The sequence below is a fragment of the Trachypithecus francoisi genome, unplaced genomic scaffold (genome assembly GCF_009764315.1).
Source record: "Trachypithecus francoisi isolate TF-2019V2 unplaced genomic scaffold, Tfra_2.0 Lachesis_group2, whole genome shotgun sequence".
In the NCBI taxonomy this organism is placed as follows: Eukaryota; Metazoa; Chordata; class Mammalia; order Primates; family Cercopithecidae; genus Trachypithecus; species Trachypithecus francoisi.
The window spans coordinates 154,535,391-154,557,221 of record NW_022681465.1 but is presented as its reverse complement, the minus strand read 5'-3'; the positions used below and the strand labels follow the sequence as shown (position 1 = coordinate 154,557,221).

The following is a 21,831-nucleotide window of genomic DNA, read 5'->3' as shown; positions in this document are numbered from 1 at the left end:
GTTAGAATGTGAAAGTATTTAAAGCACTTAGCTGAGAGCCTGGCCTATAATAAGCACTCAGCAACCATTAGGAGCTATGATTTTCATTGTCTATGCCAATGCTACCAAACTATAGTTCTGTGAGCACTCGGTCCTAGGTTCAAGAAAATTAACCAGGGCCTCTCCTGGAGCTATTTTCACATCTCCACTGGTTACTATTACCAATAAGGACTAGATAAGACCAAAGCTAAATTAAGGTCCACCCACACCTGTATCACCAAAATGCCCTCTCACATTCAGGAGCACTTGCCAAGTGCCCTCAGACAGCCAGGCAGAAACTGAAAAGGAACTTGAGACCCCAAAAAGTCAAAAGATAAACAAAACAGCACCTTATCCAGAGGAATAAGGACTCTTCCTCTGAAGGTAAAAGAATTCACGCCAAGTAGATTCCAGAATATAATCACTCATGCCATTTGTGTTGCATTTTTAAGCTTACAAAGTGCTTCATGTCCGTCATCTCCTTTGACTTAAGACAACATCCCCTGAATGGTAATAATAGCTCCCATTCCTTGAATATTTACTCTGGGCCAGACCCTGTATTCCACACTCCACATGTACCCTTCTCATTTAATTCTCACAACCCTGTGGGACTATTATCTCTCTTTTAAACAAGAGAGAATCGAGGTTCTGAGAGTTAAATAACTTGAACCAAGGCCTCACAGTTAGTAAATGGCAAAGCTGGAATTTGAACCCAGTTCTGCCTGACCTCAGAGGCCACTATTAGCTATATACAGAATGTACTACCCCTATCTTACTATCTCCATTTTAGAGATAAGCTAATTGAGACAGAGAGAAAAGGTAACTGGCTCAAAACTACCTGGAGAGCCAAGCTCAGTGCAGAACCAGACCCTCAGATGCCTGGCCTAATGCCCTTTTCACCTCACCTCTGGATAAAGAAAAACAGCTTTGAACCCCTAAAGATATTACACACAGGCTGGCATCCAAGGCTTCCCAACAGTTACTATACTAAAGTCCTTCCACTTGGATTCCTCTGGGCACCTAGCTTATTGACCAGGACTAGCCAAAGAATGCTCTTGGGGAAAGCTGGAAGAGTACCACCGGACCCCAAGGGAATTAAAAAAAAAAAAAAAAAACCGGGCAGCCCTGTGGCAGACCAACTAAAGCAACAAGCAGAGCACTTCACACAGACCAGCACACTGGTCTCTGAGTCTTCCTATGAATCTGCAACCTACAACTGGTGCCCTCTGCTGGCAAAAGTATACATCTCTTCATAACAAAAGTAAAACCTAATTACTACACCAGTGGCTTAGGAAGGAAAAAAAAATATCTGCTTCCTTCACAGACATTTTATTCAGGAAAGAGCACTATTTCTTACTTACAACTTTCCAATAGGTATATGCAACTTTAAACCGACTGCAATGATCCTCTCCTCTATCTGCTGCCCCTGCCTCACATCTGCAGTTCTTTCCTTTCTGGATCCAAAGAAAATTGGGCTGTTTTACATAAAAAGATAAAATATAAATAAATGATGAAAAGCCCCAAAGTCAAGAATACAATGATGTGTATGTGGGTGAGATCGGGTCTGCACATCTAGCTAGTACAGAGAATTGAGGGAGGCACACACTTTAAGTGATATAAAACCTATGGGCAAGTATGCTCAAACATTTTGGTAAATCTCTACTTTCATAAAATAGCATGCTTATAATTCAGTCAACTAAGTCTCACTGAATGTCTACTATGCAGGCTGTACCAGAGAGTGACAGCATAAATTCTATATTAATATAATGCCAAAGAGCATACAAGCTGTTTGAGAAAATTAGACATAGGCATATACAATGGTAAAAAGTATGAGAGTCAAGTACAGAAAAGGTATAATGGAAACTCGGTGGAAGAGGAGAAGAGGCACCTTCCAGTTGGGGAGAGAGGGAGGATGATATAAGAACAGAAATAAATTGAGAACTTAATAATTCTATGGAGTTTTTAAAAGGTATTCATAATTGTAAATATTTGCAAATAAGTAATTTCAATGTCCCATGATTTCATTTAAAAAAATTTTTTGGCCAGGCATGGTGGTTCACACCTGTAATCCCAGCACTTTGGGAGGACAAGGAGAGAGGACCGCTTGAGCCCAGTAGTTTTGAGACCAGCCTGGGGAACATACTGAGACCTCATCTCTACAAAAAACACTTTAAAACTTAACCAGGCATAGTGGTGTGCACCTGTAGTCCTAGCTACTTGGAAGGCATGGGCAGAGGGATCGCCTGAGCCCAGGAGTTTGAGGCTGCAGTGAGCCATGATTGCACCACCACTGTGCTACAGCCTGGGCAACAGGGCAAGAGCTTGTCTTTAAAAAAAATTTAAAAGATACAATTTTTTAATCCCACTACTTTAATATACTTACATATTTATTACGTTAAATATTTTTTCATTACAATATTTATTGTGTAAAATATACATTAAATTTGCCATTTTAGGCCAGGTGTGGTGGCTCACACTTGTAATCCCAGCATTTTGGTAGGCCGAGGTGGGAGGATCTCTGGAGTCCAGGAGTTCAATATTAGCCCGGACAACATAGCAAGACTCCATATCTACAAAAAGATTTTTGTTTTTGTTTTTTTTTTTTTGAGACGGAGTCTCGCTCTGTCACCCAGGCTGGAGTGCAGTGGCTTGATCTCAGCTCACTGCAAGCTCCGCCTCCTGGGTTCACGCCATTCTCCTGCCTCAGCCTCCCGAGTAGCTGGGACTACAGGCGCCCGCCACCACGCCTTGGCTAATTTTTTTTTTTTTTTTTGAGACGGGAGTTTCGCTCTGTCGCCCAGGCTGGAGTGCAGTGGCCGGATCTCAGCTCACTGCAAGCTCCACCTCCCGGGTTTACGCCATTCTCCTGCCTCAGCCTCCCAAGTAGCTGGGACTACAGGCTAATTTTTTTATATTTTTAGTAGATACGGGGTTTCACTGTGTTAGCCGGGATGGTCTCGATCTACTGACTTCGTGATCCGCCCGTCTCGGCCTCCCAAAGTGCTGGGATTACAGGCATGAGCCACCGCGCCCGGCCTATAAAAAGATTTTTTAAATTAGCTAGGTGTGGTGGCATGTGCCTGTAGTCAATTCTAGCTACGGGGGAGGCTGAGGCGGGAGGATCACTTGAGCCCACGGTTCGAAGTTGCAGTGAGCTATGATCATGCCACTGCACTCCAGCGCAGGCACCAGAGTAAGAACCTGCCTCCAAAAAAAGAAAAAAAAGCCATTTTAACCATTTTTAAATATACGATTCAGCAGCATTAAGTACAATGTTGTATAACAATCACTACTATCCATTTTCAGAACTTTCTCATCTGAAAAGAAACTCTGTACCCCTTAAACAGTAATTTTCCATTTTTACCTCTATGAATTTGCCTACCCTAGGTACCTCATATAAGTGCAATCATAGTATGTCCTTTTGTGTCGAATTTATTTCACTTGGCATATTTTCAAGGTTCATTCATCTTGTAGCACATACCAGAAATTTATTCTTTCTTATGGCTGAATATTCCATTGTATGTATATACCACATCTTGTTAATTCATTCACCTGATAACACTGAGTTAATATTTCACCTTCTGACAGACCTCAGTTAACATTTCCCTAATATTTGAGTTTCCAATTTTTTGCCACGTTGTAATTTTTATGCAAAGTCTGTTTTCCTTTCAATAAATTTTTCAATAAACTATCTGTTAGGTTAAATTCCTAGTAATGGTGTCCCAGAGCATATGAATACTTTAATAGTTCTTAATAAATAAATCCATAATTTTACTCTCCTCATTTGCCATTTTTCATAACCTGATAGACAAATTCCTGTCAGCAATTTGTTACAAATGTATAAAGTGTGACAAAACCAAATGGAGGGAAGCTTTTGGAGAAAAGAAAAGGAATTAACAAAGCAGAAACAGCTCAGAAGAGCTCTCCACTAGACAGAGCTGGCTGACTTCTGTGACAGGTTGCCCAACTGCTTCTTCTATCCACAACCTGATGTTTTCCAATTAACTTGGTGACTCTTAAAAAAAAAAAATCTAGCTGTGTCAGGGATCTCCCGGACCAAGCCCATATTCAGAGATTTGATAGAAGGGCTCACAAAACTCAGCACTAAGTATCGTACTCATGGCTAAAGTTTATTACAGTGACACAGTAAGTGTACACAGTTGGATCATAAGGAAAAAGACATAAGCAGAATCTGGAGGAATCCACGTGCAGTCTTCTTTAGGATCTCTCCCTCCCATGAAGATTCACACAGAGCACATTTTGATACCAGTGATGTTTCTGCCTAGGGACTCAGTATGCAAGGGTTTCACTGGGAGTTTGGTCATATAGACACCCTTTACCTGGCATGTATCAAAATTCCATACTACTAGAAGGAAAGCAGGTATTTAGCATAAATCATCTTGTTTGCACAGTCTAGGTATGGTAAACCACCTTTATTAGTTAGTGAACAGTGGGAATACCCCTAAATCCACATGTTCAGATAAGGGCGAACCATGCAAGTAGGCCATTCTAAAAAATACCAGTCTCAGGCCAGATATAACTTTTTCTGCACACCCCCAATTCAAGATTCATTTTAGCCAAAAAGCAGCATCTCTCAACATATATATGTATATACCTATGTTAGAGTTGAAAAGATTGTGGATCATTTATACCTTATCCAAGTAGTTCCAATTGCTTTCCTTATAAACCTTCATTGAAAGCAGCTGTATGATAGGAATAGGAATTTTGAGAAATGCAGAGAGAATCTTTTCAAATTCAAATCAGATCATGGAACTCCTCTGCTCAAAACTGAAACGGCTCACCATTCATCTAGTAAAAGCCAAAATCCTTACAACAACCTACAAGTCCCTACACGATCTGGCCCCTCTCTGGCCTCATTATTCCTTTTCTCCTCTTCCTTCAGGTCCAGCAACCCTGAACAATTTGCGTTACTCAGAGGCCAGACACAGTTCTGCCTCAGGGCTTTTGCTCTTCCTATTCCTCTACCTAGAATGCTCTTTCTCTTCCCCTAAATACCTATATTGCTCACTGCCACATTTCCTTCAAGTCTTTGCTCAAATGTCACTTTCTGCGAGATCTACCCATACCACCCTATTTTAAAGTATGCTATCCTCACAAACATCCTTTGCAACACTCACCATTCCTCACCGTAATTTTTTCTATACTTCTCATCTTCTAACACAGTATATAATTTATTATGTCTTATTGCCTGTCTCTCCCCAGTAAAATATAAGCTCTTTGAAGGCAGGGATTTTTGTCTTTTTCCTCTGTATTTCCAGCAGAATCAAAAAGCAGAAGGGTAACAAATTTTAATTTGACATAGTAAGAAACAGGGAGGCACTGAATTTAGGGGTAGTAACCTAGTGCAAATAGCTAGGTCTTCACGTCTGGTGGTGTTGGAAGATCAAGTCATTAGAAAATGTGAAAGTTTTTTTTCAAATTTCACTGAAGAGATGACCACAGTATATTCAGTTATTGAAGAGTTTTAATAAAAGGAACTATTTACAAGGGTGTGGACACAGTTAAAGCAAATCAACAAGGTTTGAACCATCTTGGGACTAGAGAATCTAGCAAATAGGAGACAGTTACGAGAAGTCAGAAAAGACCTAGAGGCACTGGAGCAGAGCTGTGGTCACTGACAATCTCTTGCTAAGTATATGAGAAAGAGCAGGAACAAATATTTCAGCCTCACCTTTGTATCACGGTCCAAACCCACCATGAATAAAGCCAGAAAAGAGAGTATGCAGTTCTTTAGTAGTCAACCTCCCAGGAACACAGAGCAAGAGAGATAAAGATGGAAAGTGGATCAGAAAGGGCAGAAAGAATATCTAGCACAATGGCCATTTTGTAAAGCTATACGTGCAAGACACAACACTTCAATGTGCTACCAGCATCTCTGACTATGTCCAAATCTTCCTTCTAAATCTTCTCTATTATCAGCGGCATCGCCATCCTCTCACTCACACAGTAATTTTGATTAATCTACTCCCTCTTCCTCATTCTTCATATATCCAATCATTTGTCAGTTATGCTTTCACAACTTACCTCTTCTCTGTCAGTCTATTTCCAATGCCACCTCTTTGTTCATGCTCTCATTCTCTTACCTGGTTAACATGAGTTGTCTTAGCAAACTTGCCACTTTGAAACATCCCCCACTGCCATTTATGTTACTCAATGCTACTGGACTAATCTTTGTTAGTTTCACTACCACTACTGTTGCTCAAAAACCTTTAATGACTTTTACTGCCTACCAGGTAAGTCCAAACTCCTTAGCCTACTACTCAAAGACCTCAGTAATCTGGTTCCAACTTAATTTTCCCAATTTATTTCTCACAACTCTCTTTTATCTTAGTACAAATTAGTCATTTGTTATCTGGAAGTCAATGAAGCTTAATGAAAGGAGCAAAATGACTAGAATTGGTCAGACTTGGATTCAACTCTCAGTTCTATCATGTCACCAGCTGGGGGTCCTTGGGAGTTACTTTTCTGGCATGAGATTTAGCGACCTTATCTGTGAAGCGGAAGGTTACTAAATGATGCAATGAGAACATCTGTAAATGTACCTAGTGTTGGGCATCCAATAAGCATACTTCTCTGAATATGCTCCATGTTTCTGCCTATCTGTCCTCTACCTAAAATGCCCTCTTTCTCCTCCCACCTTCTCATGAGAACCTTAATCTTTTAAGATTAAATGTTATATGCTCCACAATGCTTTTCTTGATCCTTCTTTCTGCCTGAAGTCACCTCTCAACACTCACATTATTTATACCTTCCTAATATTAACAAATACTTAAAACATTACAGATAGCCAACATGATTCATCTCTCTCCTACTAGAGTTGAAGCGGCAGTGATTTAGATAACTACCACATGGAAGCTCACCCATCAAGTAAAGAGGAAAGCCTAAAGACCATGCATGTCTCGGGTACTAAGATATAAAAGTATGCCTTTTGCAAGTCTGTCCCACTTCTTCCTTAGGGGCCAAATAGTAAGATTACTGTGTACCAGAGACTACAGTAAGCCCTTCTTTATATGCATTCTTTCATTGAATCTGCTCAACAATCCTATGCAGTAGGTATTACTATAGCCTATTTTTTACAAATAAGGAAAGTGAGGCTCGGGCCAGTTTGTCCAAGGTCGCAGTGCTATAAAGTGACTGTGTCAGGAATAGAATTTGATCTATTAGATGCCCAAATTTATGTCCTTAAGGGCTATGAAATATTAAATCAGACACCCACTATGAAGCAAATTAGATTTGCAACATAAGCATCAAAGACAACATATACCTTTGATTTCTAAAAAGTAACCAATTAAGGAGAAGAATCTTAATTTTCATCAGAGAATATGCATTCAATGATAATGGAACTAACTTCAATTTGGATGATATGAACAATATGATATTGTGACCCAATGCTGTAAAGGAAAAGATGCATCATCTCAAAATAAATTGAATTCCAACAAGAACGCAAGATATGTGAAGACAGCAACCGCGTTTGTCTCACTGCTGTGAGACATAGAACTGTCTTACACAAAGGTGCCTAACACCCAATGAAACTGATGATAAACACTGGGAAATAAGCACACTGTTTAAATGGCAGAAGTTTACACTTGAGAACTTTAGAGCAGGAAATGATACCTATTTCAGATAGACTTTTTAAGTAAACCATACGAAGTGGTAAAAGAATCAAAGAGACAAAGAAAGTCTGCCTGAATAGAGAAGGAAGCAGTTAAGAATAACTACCAAAGGTGTCTTCCTGAATCCTTTTCCTAAAGGTTCAAATCATCTAGCTTCAAATGAAAGTTAAAAAATAGGTGGAAAATAGAGAATTGCCCTTTCTAATCTTCCTAGTTTGGAATTCCTTTTTAAATAGCAGCTTTCAAATATATTTTTATAATAAATGTTTTATCTTGTAACATTTACATTCTCATTTAAGACAAATATGAAGTTCACTCAAAAGCAGGGCAGCTAACGAGTTATTTTACAAGGCAGTCTTGCTATTTCAAAAGGCCAAAACAAGGCTAAGAGGAGGAAAATTTCCCGAATGAGCACCTTAAAGTGATTCAGTAAGTTGGTTAAGATTTAGAAAGACATCCTAAGTGCAAGTGCTGTTTTTTTGGGTAAAATCCATGCAGTCTAGATGCAGTTCTGCTCAAAATCCAACATGCAAATGCCTATCTGCAATCAGCAGACACAGGCAGACAAAATTTAACCTAAAATGCAAATTCTCAAAACTTAAGCACACTTAAAAGGTAAACTAAATAAGCCTATAAATCCAGTAACTGATACTGTCACTTCTGGTTTTGAAGGAAATCATAAAGCAAAATTCTCGAGTATCCTTAATTTTTAGGTTTACTTAAAAACAAAAATTATGAAAATTAGATTTGAATATGAGATGTTCCAAATCACTAACAATGAGTGAATGGGTACAATCAGTATAGTCGTTCTGACTTGATAGTTATCACTGTGAATCGTCACTCTGATTTGATAGTTCACTGTGAACCTTAACCATTTGCAAGCTTTTTTTTTTTGGATACAGTAAATCAGTACCAATGAGAACTTTTTAAATGACCTGAAACACTACAGGTATTCCAATCAAAAACTCCAAAATGCTCCAAAATCCGAACTTTTTTGAGTGCAGACATGACATTGAAAGGAAATGCTCATTGGAGCATTTTGGATTTTACATTTTTGTATGAGAACTGCTCAGCTGGTAAACATAATGCAAATATTCAAAAATTGAAAAAAATCCAAACTTAAAACACTTCTGGGCCCAAGAATTTCAGATAAGGGATACTCAACCTGTATCATCTTTAACTGCCTTTCAAACCACTTTCAACTAAAGACTACTGAATTTAGATTTTAAAAGAATGTAATGCAAAAAATCTTCACATTAAGATGAAAAATAGGAGGATTACAAATAGGAGGTTCACTTTTATTTTGCTTATCCGTCAAAATACATTCAAGCATAGCACGAAAATTATATTCAACACTAGGTTCTGTACCACCTGCTCCCATGAACTCTTAAATCTGAATAATGTTCAGATAATTCTCATAGGTGGAAGGGGTCAAAACATACAACCAGTTGTCCCTCCTCCCCAAGTCCCACATGCCAAAATGCTTTTGCATATAAAGTGACAAGAGGAACCCAGAAGTGACTAAATACCACTATGCTTTTTTCTTCACTACAGTTTATAGCAATTTTAAGGGTAGACACATGACAATGAAGTGTTAATATACCATGAATAGGACAGGTTGCCTTCCTAATAAACAGAAAATCCTTTTACATAATTCAATTGCAAACTTTAGAAGCCACTATATTCCCATGTTGGGAATATAAAATGACAATAACCTTATTAAACTGAAAACCCTGAGAAAGGTGAACTACTATTCCAATTGACCCAGGTCTTCCCACCAAAACTGAGTAAGTCAAGCAGAGTAGTATTTAACAATTGCAACGAAAAATCTCAGAGAATCATTTTTTGTATCCTAGAGGCCACTCTACAGCCAACAAAAAGTTGGACGAAATTACCAAATGAAGTAGCCCACATGTAATTTGTATATCACTAGAATTAAAAAATAAGACAGAAATGTATGGAAACTGTAAAACTATTTGAGAGCAAAGGATTTGACTATGTGTTAATCACATCAATGTGCAAAAACATTCACCCCATTTGTCGTAGGATATAACACTATTTGTACCAAGCATCCGATACCCTTTGTCAGTGACTACTGAGCAGCCATAACCTAGCCTAATAATCTTAATCTTTCTTCATACTTCTTTAAAAGCCCTGTCATTCAGAAAAAAAAAAAAAAACCTGGCAAGAACTAGATCTTTAGGAATTGAACAGTGACAAAAAGTTAAAAAATGGTTCAATATTAAAATATTATTTTATTTTAAAGCCCAATAATCTTTCAGAAAGCTTCTTAGTATAGCTTTGAGCCTTCAACATCAATATTTAAGTCAAATATTTAAGTTAAATATTATCATAACATCAAGTTAAGCACACTAGATTAAAAGGTACTCTGAACCCACCCACCAGGTTATACATACTCTCACTCAATCATGTAAAGAATTGAATTCTTTATTTGTGATATCCATAAACGTTGCTATTCTATATTTCTATTCAGAAAGGCAATTTTCTCCTATTATCAGTTTTTTCTTCTCTTATAAACAACAACTTGAATGCTATTGCATGAAAGGGCTACAAATATACATTTGTTAACCAAGCAGAATACACAGATATTTTGCTTTACAACTTGCACCTAAAATACCAGTATACGTAGCTGGTTCATTAGTTGTCATAGCAATTTAGGGCGATTGCCCACGCTATGCATAGCAGTTTACATTTTCAAACCTCACATAGAAAGGGCAATTGTGATATGAACTGGCAACTACATTCCTGTGAAGCCCATCTCAGTTACAAGCAAATGTGTAACTTCCAAGTCTGCAAAGAATTCTGATGGCAAAACTTCTATATCTGATGCAATTGTCCTAAGCAAGTTTTTAAACAAGTTGTTTCGCAGCTACTCTGCCATTCTGCCAGTAGGTGGTGCTACAAAGATCGGGAAAAGGATTTCCATGAGGACAACAGTTCAGATATAGGGGGGGAAAAAAACCGTTTAAACCTGCTCTGAAAGTACAAAAACGCATCTGAGGGTAAAATATAACCCTTATTTTTAACAATTCATTACAGATAAACCAGTAAGAGGGATGAAACTAGGCCATCTGAAAAATTTTAAACAGTTTATATGAATGACATGCTTAACACAAACTATAAAGAACTACACAGTACACAGTTTGAAGTAAATTGTCATAGAAATGACCAACCATGTCAAGATGATAAGCAAATCGCTTAGTACAAGAGATGGATGCACAGAAACTTAAGAGTTTAAAAAGCCACATCCACCACTTCAAAAGTTTTGCCTGTAAGGGATATAATTCAACACGCAACTAGCAGGGCAACAGGAAGGGGGGGGGGGAACCCACAGGACCTCTTAAGTTTCTCTAAGTACACATCAAGAATAAAGAATTAACACGTAAAGTCTTAAACAAATATCCCTTAAAAACGGTACGGAATGGATCCTAGAAAAAAAATGTTAGACATGTACGGTCAAACACAATGATTTATTAAAAATAAAAAGTAAAAATGATTTTTGTACATATGCTTCCAAATTTCAGGCATGGGATCCAAGTAGATTTCATAGAAAACGCTGTAGCCAGGTTATCAAGTCCTTACAACAAAGTAAACTACCCCCCACCCCAACCCCCGCCCAGGTTTTGCTACAGAATCAGCAAGTTCACTCCCTCCCTCCCCCCAAAAAACACAAATTAAAACAAGACATTTTGCTAGTATAAAAACGACCAAGGTCCAAGTAATAATAAAAAAATAGAGTCCATCAATGACTGTAACACAAAAATGTGTATGTGGGGCCGAGTCCATCTTCAGAGGGAGAGACAAGAGAGGGGGCAGGCAAATAGAGGAACACCCCCAAGGGTAAGCAGCCTTAGAAGTGGCTCCCCCAAGGGCAAAACAGGGAAGGCGGTGTGTGTGTGAGGGGGTGGGGCTTAGGAGTTGACCCCACTTAGGTTGTTGAAAAGAGCTACCCCAATAGCCACTCCCAGGCATTTTAAATTTTCTTTTAGAAGGAGCTCCCTCCATAGCCACCCCCACCTCCATAGCCGCCTCTGTAAGGTCCACTATTACTGCGACCGCCCCAGCTGCTGCCTCCGCCGCCGCCGCCGCTCTTCATGGGCCCATAGGAGGACTGATGCTGACTGTAGCTGCCGAAGCCGCCGAAGCCGTTACCGTAGTCGCTCCCACCGTAGGACGAACCGCCGCCGCCGCCTCCGTAAGCATTGTAGCCGCCGCCACCGCCGCCGCCGTAACCACCGTAGCTGTTGTAACCGCCGCCGCCGCCCTTGGAAAGGCCGTTCTGGTCTCGACCACCGCCGCGCCCCCGGCCGCCTCGGCCGCCCCGGGAGGATCGGGAGCCGCCTCCACCCCCACCGGAGTAGATATCCTCCTTGGGGACTGCCTTCTTCACCTCCACGCGATGGCCCTGAATCGGATGGAACTTGACCACCGCGGCCTTGTCTGCCGCGTCGTGATTCTGAAAATACACGAAGCCGAATCCACGCTTCTTGCCGGACTGCTTGTCGGCAATAATCTCGGCCTTTTCCACGGTGCCAAACTGCGAGAAGTGCTCGATCAGGTCGCCCTCAGCCACGTCTCCCTTAAGGCCCCCGACAAAGAGCTTCTTAACCTTGGCGTGGGCACCGGGCCGCGCCGAATCCTCTCGGGACACCGCCCGCTTCAGCTCCACAGTGTTGCCGTCCACGGCATGGGGCGAGGCGGCCATGGCGGCGTCGGCCTCCTCCACATTGGAGTAGGTCACGAAGCCAAAGCAACGGGAGCGCTTGGTCTGGGGATTCACCACCACCACGCAGTCCGTCAGAGTCCCAAAGGCCTCAAAGTGGCCGCGCAGGCCCGACTCACTCGTCTGCACATTGAGGCCGCCGATGAACAGCTTACACAACTGGGAATTCTCCATCTCCAAGGCCCGGGCCTTGCCCCCGCCCTGCGAGCTCCGAGGTTTCGCCGTCGCCGCCGTTATCGCTGGTTAAGGCCTCTACACAGCTTGGGCCCAGCCGTTGCTGGAGCCACCCCCGCCGGTCACCGACGGGGAAGGGAAAAAGGGAAGGGGAGGGAAGGAAGGAAGAAAGGAAGGGGGAGGGAAGGGGAGCGGTGCCGGCGAAAGGGCGAGCCGAGGAGACTGGAAGACAACCAAGGCCACCGCTACCGCCGCCGCCACCTCCTCTCCCCTATCTGGGCACCACACAAAGAGGCCGCTGAACGCGCGCGCACCCTCCCCGAGGCGTGCGTCACCGCCGACGTACGGCAGCCTAGGGCTGCCCTCCAATCCCCGCGTCGCTCCCCTTAATCCCGCCTACCGCGCCGCAGCGCCGCTCTAGATCACGGACTCCCCGCCCTCCGCGGTCTATTCAAGCCCGCGGCCTGTGCCGCTCCCGCCTCCCCTTCTGCCAGCCCGCTCTCATTCCCGAGCGCCCTACTGTCCCTTGACATGGTTCCCTCCCTGCCCTCCGCGCACCGCCGCGATTCATTTCCTCCTAGCACCGCGGCTGTTCCCAGTGTTTCTCCCCCTCCCCTTTCCTCATTCCCCGCGCCCAACTCCGCAGTGGCGTTCGCGCCAGCCCCTTGAGAGACATGTCAGTTCAGCCAATCACCGTGATCCCCTCGCACCCACTTCCGTTTTCGGCAGCTGTTGGACGGGCGCGCTCCCCGGTGCGCGCTTGCCCCGGCGCGCCCCGCATGCAGAGCCTGCCTGCCACCCCCGCGCCTTCTGCCGCCCAGGGCTTTGCAGGGGAGAGAGCAGCCGGCTCGCTGGGGGCCATTCCCAGCGGATGCGGCCTGGGGCGCCACGCGCGGGCTTTTTGAAAACTTGACGTTGGGGTTGGGGGCCTGGATCTACCCGCCGCCTTTCCGCTTGTCCGCTACACCTGGCGTCCCCGCCCCACCTCCCGCCCGCACAAAGATGGAGGAAAGAGGCCTGGTCCACGAAGGCGGTTATTAACCGTTTACAGTGGGCCGACATGCGGTTAAACTAAAACTTTGCCACGTGGCCCTGCGCAAAAGCGAGCCCGAGGTGGCGGTGTGAAAGACAACGGAACCAAAGAGCTTCAGACATTATGAACCAGACGAGGCGCGACATCCCTGCCACCCTCCCGCCATCCTTGAAGCCCTCCCACGACGCCCTCTCAGAAGGAGGCCCTTTCAGGTCCCCTTGGCATACTCCAGCAGACATTTTCATTTAACCTCAGTGAATGGGTTTTTATGTATAATTTACATCATCTATGTGTTGCTTTCTTTCAACTAGAATGTTAGTTTTTTTTTTTTTTTTTTTTTTTTGAGATGAGTTTCGCTTTTGTTGCCCAGGCTGGAGTGCAGTGGGGCAATCTCAGCTCAGCAACCTCCGCCTCCTGGGTTCAAGCTGTTCTGCCTCAGCCTCCTAAGTAGCTGAGATGACAGGCGCCCACCACCATGCCCGGCTAATTTTTGTATTTTAGTAGAGATGGGGTTTCACCATGTTGGTCAGGCTGGTCTGGAACTCCTGACCTCAGGTGATCCATCTGCCTCAGCCTCCCAAAGTGCTGGGTTACAGGCGTTAGCCACCCCGCCTGGCCTAGAATATTAGCTTTGCTTGTTTTTTGTTTTGTTTTGTTTTGTTGAGACGGAGTCTTGCCCAAGCTGGAGTGCTATGGGACGATCTTGGTTCACTGCAACCTCTGCTTCCCAGGTTCAAGCGATTCTTCTGCCTCGGCCTCCCGAGTAGCTGGGACTACAGGCACGCACCACCACGCCTGACTAATGTTTGTATTTTTTAGTAGAGACGGGGTGAACATGTTGGCCGAACTGGTCTCAAACTCATGACCTAGTGATCCTCCCGCCTCGGCCTCCCACAAGTAGAATGTTAGCTTTTTAAAGGTGTTGGTTAGACGAACGTTTTACAGAGAGAGAGAGAGATCATATACCCCCAAGTCACTGCTTTTAGTGCCCTCACTCAGATGGGAATGGAAGAAAATTACAACGGCTTTCATTTATTGAGACTTTGTGTGCCAAGCAAGATACATGAGGTGGGACATAGTTAATATGAGGCATTACGTGACCAAAAGCCTCCAAAACTATGAAGTTAAGAAGGAATTCCTCACCGTATCCTCAAGTATTCAGGAAAGATTTAGGAAAGAATTGGAAGTTGCACTGAACCTCAGAGCCAAAGACTAGTTAGTATCCTAAACAAATTAAGGCTGGAACAGATAACCAAATACCGCAAGTTCTCACTTATAAGTGGGAGCTACACATTGAGTACATATGGACACAAAAGAAGGGAACATTAGGTCTTTTTTAAGGATGGCGGGTGGGAGGAGGTGAGGACTGAAAAACTATGAGGTATTATGCTGGTGACTTAGGTGACAAAATTATCTATACACCAAACCCCCAAGACAATTTACCCACATAACAAACCTCCACACGTATCCCTTGAACCTAAAATAAAAATTGGAAAGGAAAAAAGAAAAAGATTTCTATATGGGGTTTACTTGAGCAAAATCCAGAGGGAACATAAGCTTCAAGAGACAGGGAGTGGACCAGTTAGTTTGAGAGGAGCAGGCAGTTTTAGATAGAAAACAGTAAGAGGTAAGACAGGTTGAAGGTCTTTGATACTATGAAATGATACTATGGAATGTGTTGAATCTTAGGTTAAGTAGTTAGGATATTGTAACAAAGGTAAATAGATGGACTAAAGTTTGAGGGTAAACTAGTCTGGTCTATCACTTACCCTGTAACCATCCAGTTATGTGACTTTGGGCAAGTTACTTAACCTTTTTTAAAATGTAATCAGTTTTATTATCTTAAAATGGGAATAGTAAAACATCTTTCTGTTGTAGTGAAAATTAAAGAGATTCTACATATATACATGCCTGGCACATAGTAAGTGCTCAGTTTGTCTAATTATATGAATCCTATGCCTGGTGCTGACAATATGGCTATAAACAACAGACAAAAACCTCTGCCCTCATGATGCTTACATTCTAGTGGGAAGAAGCAGACAATAAGCAAGAGTGGTATATGGCATGTTAGATAGTGATAAATGACATTGAAAAAAAATGAAAGAGGACAGTAGAAAGCTATTAACCATGTTATTACAAAAAAAAATTCAAATGTCAGGATTTGCCTACTGATAATAAAGAAAAGGGAAAGTGGGCTGGGCACAGTGGCTCATGCCTGTAATCCCAGCACTGTGGGGGGCTGAGGCAGGCAGATCACTTGAGGTCAGGAGTTCAAGACCAGCATGGCCAACAAATTGAAACCCCATGCATGGTGGCACATGCCGTAGTCCCAGCTACTTGGGAGGCTGAAGCAGGAGAATTGCTTGAATGCAGGAGGCAGACGCTACTGTTAGCGGAGATGGCCCCACTGTTTTAGAGTCATCCAAATCTTAAACCAGTAAAAGATGAACTTCCGAAGGAATGAAGACCATAACTTATGAAAACTGTTACTTTAGGAATTTACAATTTTAGTAGATAGTTTTTGCCTACATTGTTTTTAAATAATAGTTTACCAGCAGTGCCCAACCTTTCTGGCACAAAAGGCCTATTTCATGAAAACAATTTTTCCACAGAGCAGGATGTGGTTTCAGGATGGTTCGAGTGCATTACATTTATTGTGCACTTTATTTCTATTATTATTGCATCATAATATTCAATGAAATATAATAATTATACAACTCACTATAACATAGGATCAGTGAGAGTCTTGAGCTTGTTTTCCTGCAACTAGCCGGTCCCCATCTGGGGGTGACACCCGAAGTGTGTTGCTTATGTCCAGTTTACTCCATAATCTCGTTTTGGTTGCTGTCACTGCAGAAAACCCTGCTTCACAAATATAGGATGCTGGAAATGGAAGCAGGCTTTTCAGTGCTTTTGTGGCAATCTCAGGATATTCCACCTTGACTTTAATCCAGAATGTATGGAGATTTGAAGTTGTCTCAAACATACAAGGTCGCTGTCACCTGCAATCTAAGCAGTTGATCCTCTTCCAGTGTGGACAAAGTCGATTCTCCTGGCTTATTCACCAATGGGTGGTGGATCCATTCCTTCCCAGTTCAGGGTTTTTTTGTGGTTGGCAAGTAAAGCTGAAACTCTTTTGAAAGCTGAGCTAGGTGATCATGCACCAGCTGGGAGAAAGAAGGTCCTGGCTCAGCCTCTTTCAAAATCTCTGCTAATGTTTGAAACATGTCAGAAATCCCAATGTTCACTCGTCGCCCGCAAAATTCCAGTTTGGTTTTGAATGCAGCCCCTTTATCTGCTGATTTGAACACAGTTGTTGTTCTCCCCTGAAGTGACAGATTGAATTCGTTGAGCAGGCTGAATGTGTCACACAAGTAAACAAGTTTTGCCACCCATTCTATGTCACTGAAATGTGCTGCCAGTGGTGACTGTTTTTGTAAAAGAAATCTCTGGAGTGGCTCTCACAACTCAAAAACTCTGGCCAGTTATCTACCTTTAGAAAGGCATCTCATTTCTTATACACATCTCACAGAGTTGCACAAATAGATGTGAGTTAAGGCCATGCACTTTAATATCATTGATAATTTTAATCACATACTGCAAAATGTTAAGTTCGGGTGATAATTTTCAGCCACCCAGCATTTCTCTATAGATGACACAGTGCATAGACTCACATTCAGAAGTGACCTCTTTGACCTGAGTAGTGAAACCAGAAAGCCATCCAGTCATGTCAGCCACTCTGTGCATATACTGACACAAAATGACCAATTCCGTTTTCCTGGTATGTAATCATTCGAAGTCTTGAATAGTTCTGCACCTGTGTGTTGACTGGCAACAAAGTGCACATAACATATCCCCCTGCACATCCTCCTGAAAAAGATATGGCACAATAACAAGCATTGTTGTCTTGTTGTCAACATCGGTAGACTCATTAACCTGGATTGCATACCATGGTGACGCACTAATCCTCTCTAGCAATTGTGCCCCAATATCCTCTGCTATTTCATCAGTTTGTCTAGTTATGGTACTAGCCGAAAAAGGAACACGTGCCACCTTTTGAACTCCAGCCTCTCCTAAAATTTCATGATAAATGTCCTTAGCAGCAGGCAGGAACAACTCTTCACCAACGGTAAAGGGCTTCTTAGCTTTAGCAATGCAGTCAGCCGCTAAGAATGATGCTCTCAGTACAGATACATTTGATGAAGTGGTGGCCTTCAATAATTGCTTCTGGTTTTTTGTTTGTTTTTCAGACAGGGTCTTGCTCTTTCACCCAGGCTGGAGCGTCGTGGCGCAATCTCGGCTCACTGCAACCTCTGCCTCCTGGGTTCACGTGATTCTCATGCCTCAGTCTCCCGAGTAGCTGGGACTACAGGTGCACACCACCACACCCAACTAATTTTTGTATTTTCAGTTGAGACGGGGTTTCGCCATATTGGCCAGGCTGGTCTCAAACTCCTGGCCTCAAGCAACCCACTCAGCCTCCCAAAGTGCTGGGATTACAGGTATGAGCCACCTTGCTTGGCCAATTGCTTCTGCTCTTTGTGTTCATTTGAAAAACTTTTGAAAAACTCCAAAGCCTTGACTTTTAATACAAGGTGCTAGGTCTCCATGTGGAGAAGCAGTTTTGAAGTTTCATGGCTTTGCTGGATAGCCAGTTGCCATATGTTATACAAAGCGGGCTTGTAGAATGTTAATCACCTGTTGCAATGAACATGTTATTTAAGTAGGACTCTTGGTATTTTCTTTTAAATGCAGCTTTATTTTTGATGGCAGTCTTAATGTCTTCTGATGTCTCATGATTCAGTCTGTCCCCCTTGACAAAGAAGCTCTCCAGTGACATTTGTTTTTTACTCATTTTGGCTAGGGTTAGCTTGTGGGCTAACAAAACTGTGACTGAGACAAGTGCATAGCGTGGGAAAGAGGCATGGATGGAAGTGGTAAATAAAATAATGGGCAGGCCATGCTCAGACTAAAATAAGTGTCAGATTCTGACAGCCTGCCACCACTTGTAGCTGTACAATTGAAGTACATCAATTCGCTTGCCACTATAAAGCCTACAACCAGCCATGGCTTAATTGTCACTTGCCACTTGCTGATAGGGTTTTGATATGAGTCTGTGATTTATTATGGTCTCTGTGCAGTCAAACCTCCCTGCTAATGTTAATCTGTATTTGCAGCCACTCCCCCGCGTTAGCATTACCACCTCAGCTCCATCTCAGATCATCAGGCATTAGAGTCTCATAAGAAGTGCACAACCTAAATACCTCGCATGTGCAGTTCACAATAGGGTTCATGCTCCTGTGAGAATCTAATGCCACAGCTGATGTGACAGTAGGTGGAGATCAGGAGGTAATGTGAGCAATGGGGAGCAGCTATAAATACAGATGAAGCTTCACTCGCTCACCCAACGCTCACCTCCTGCTATGCGGCCCAGTTCATAATGGGACATAGACTGATACCAGTCCATGGCCCGTGAGGTGGGATCCCCTGACCTATACCACCTAAATGGGGATCCATTAGGGTTTTCATTTCTATTAACTAATAAAGCTTCATAGAGGCAAATGTCAGGTCTAGACACCTTACATATAGTAGGGTGGAGGGATGATCAGAGACAATACAAGAATGTTGTAGAGACATTAAGAAAGCCAGGATACATGCAGTATGATTGGGATGTTAAGTTTTTTTGTGTTTGTTTGTTTGTTTTTTGAGACAAGAGTCTTACTCTGACACCCAGGCTGGAATGCAGTGGCGCAATCTCAGCTCACTGCAATCTCCACCTCCAGGGTTCAAGCCATTTTCCTGCCTCAGCCTCCTGAGTAGCTGGAATTACAGGCATGTACCACCATTCTCGGCTAATTTTTGTGTATTTAGTAGAGATGGGGTTTCACAGTGTTGACCAGGCTGGTCTTGAACTCCTGACCTCAGGTGATCCACCTGCCTCTGGCTCCCAAAGTACTGGGATTACAGATTCTTTTTGGAGATTAGATCAGTAAAGGTAGGGACAGTCAATAAAAGGAGTGTTATGTAAACACTTAAATGATGCAGTCAATTTCCTACTCTAGGTCATTAAGGGGGAAAAACTATTTTTTTCTACTTTGCCTTTTAGATCATTGCCTGAGTTTACTTTGTTTCTTTAACTTGCTTATAGGTGTCTCAGTCTTCAAAAATAAAACATTTAAAAATATAACTGAAATTTAGACTACCTTTGGCTTCCATCCCTCCTCCAAGCTTGATTACAAAAACCTAATGGAAGGTGATGGTTACACAAGTCATAGAATCACACACTAAAAAGAGTGTGTTTTAATATATCTAAATTATACATAGAAAGAGAAAGAATGAACTGAGAAAGAAAGGAAAGACTATGGCCAGCTATATTTCCAGAAAGCAGCAACTGTGATTTTTTTTTTTTTTTTTTTTTTTTTTTGAGACGGAGTCTCGCTCTGCCGCCCAGGCTGGAGTGCAGTGGCCGGATCTCAGCTCACTGCAAGCTCCGCCTCCTGGGTTTACGCCATTCTCCTGCCTCAGCCTCCCGAGTAGCTGGGACTACAGGCGCCCGCCACCTCGCCCGGCTAGTTTTTTGTATTTTTTAGTAGAGATGGGGTTTCACCATGTTAGCCAGGATGGTCTTGATCTCCTGACCTCGTGATCCGCCCGTCTCGGCCTCCCAAAGTGCTGGGATTACAGGCTTGAGCCACCGCGCCTGGCCAACTGTGATTTTTTAAAATCAACTTTTTAAAATTACATCCATGTTTATTTTGCAGTTAGGATTCTGCTATGGACTAAACTGTGCACCCCTGGTCCCCACTCTCAAATTCATATATTGAAGTCATAACTCCCAGTACCTCCAAATGTAACCATAATTGAAGATAAGGTTTCGAAAGAGGTGATTACATTAAAATGATGTCATTAGGATGGGGCCCTACTTCAATATGTCTGGTGTCACAAGAAGAGACAACAGGAGCACAAGTGCATAGAGGGATGACCATCTGCAAGCCAAGGAGGAGAGGCCTCAGAAGAACCCCAAAATGCCAGCACTTTATCTTTGACCTCCAGCCTCCAGAACTAGGAGAAAATAAATTTCTATTGTTTAAGCAACTCATTCTGTAATATTTTGTTATGACAGCATTAGCAAACTAGTACAGGTTCCATTTTTATTTATTCAGGGTGAACATTTCAAAAGGGCATTCTTTGCCACTTGTGGTGAAAGTATATTTTTTCTAGTGGACCCTAACAACTCATATCAAAAGCTTTTAAATTTGGCCCATTCTTTTGAACCAGCAATTACACTTCCAGAATTGTATCACAGTGAAATAATTCAGGACCTATACAAGGATTTAGCTATAAAGATATTTATTTTAATTTGTTTATACTAGAAAAAAGTTGGAAATGACCTAATAGTCCCAAAATAGCTATCTAACAAATAGGGAAACAATTAAGTGCTCCAGGTAAGAATACTATATTATGAAGTACTAAAATTGATATTACAGAGGAAAAAGTCATGACTTGCATTTAGATATAAATCTCATACCATCAAGATGATGCATAAAAAGTCACACTATTTATTTTGCCAAATCAAATTAAGTCTGACTTAATCTGAACCCCATACTTGTCAGAATGGCAAAAATGTCAACATGTCATTACTAGGATTCCTTCTACCTTTTTTCACACAAAGGCACTTGCCTCTCTCTTTAATAAAATGCTTTTTGTGGAGAAAAAAAAAAAAAAACCCAAGAGGAGGATTGTCTTTAAAAGGGTCTCTCCCGAGGTGAGAAAATGAACAGACCTATTCTTTTTGTGGTGATGTTAATTGTACCTTGTTCTTCTGCCTGTATATTCCCTTGCCTCAAGAGCAAAATCTAGGCTTTTAGAAGGGGGAATTGTATTTGTCTCTTCCAGATGGAAGGAAATGTTGAAGGAGGGCCAGGCGCAGTGGTTCATGCCTGTAATCCCACCACTTTGGGAGGTTGAGGCGGGTGGATCACGAGGTCAGGATATTGAGACCATCATGGCTAACACGGTGAAACCCCGTCTCTACTAAAAAATACAAAAAATTAGCTGAGGCAGGAGAATGGCATGAACCCGGGAGGTGGAGCTTGCAGTGAGCCGAGATCGTGCCACTGCACTCCAGCCTGGGTGACAGAGCAAGACTCCGTCTCAAAAAAGAAAAAAAAGTTGAAAGAGGGGGGTTTAGTGTGAATAAAAGATAGCTTCCCAAGTCTAGAAGTGAC

General features: G+C 42.4%; 2 protein-coding genes across 5 annotated transcripts in view; both read right to left on the bottom strand.

Moving 5' to 3' along the window:
- The window catches only part of KLHL3 (kelch like family member 3), a 283,454-nt gene that overhangs the window by 125,634 nt on the left and 135,989 nt on the right, over positions 1-21,831 (bottom strand). The window lies entirely within an intron of this gene.
- HNRNPA0 (heterogeneous nuclear ribonucleoprotein A0) lies at positions 10,085-12,896 on the bottom strand. The gene has a single exon (XM_033181131.1). The coding sequence runs from the start codon at positions 12,568-12,570 to the stop codon at positions 11,659-11,661; it is 912 nt and encodes a 303-aa protein (XP_033037022.1). The 5' UTR covers positions 12,571-12,896; the 3' UTR covers positions 10,085-11,658.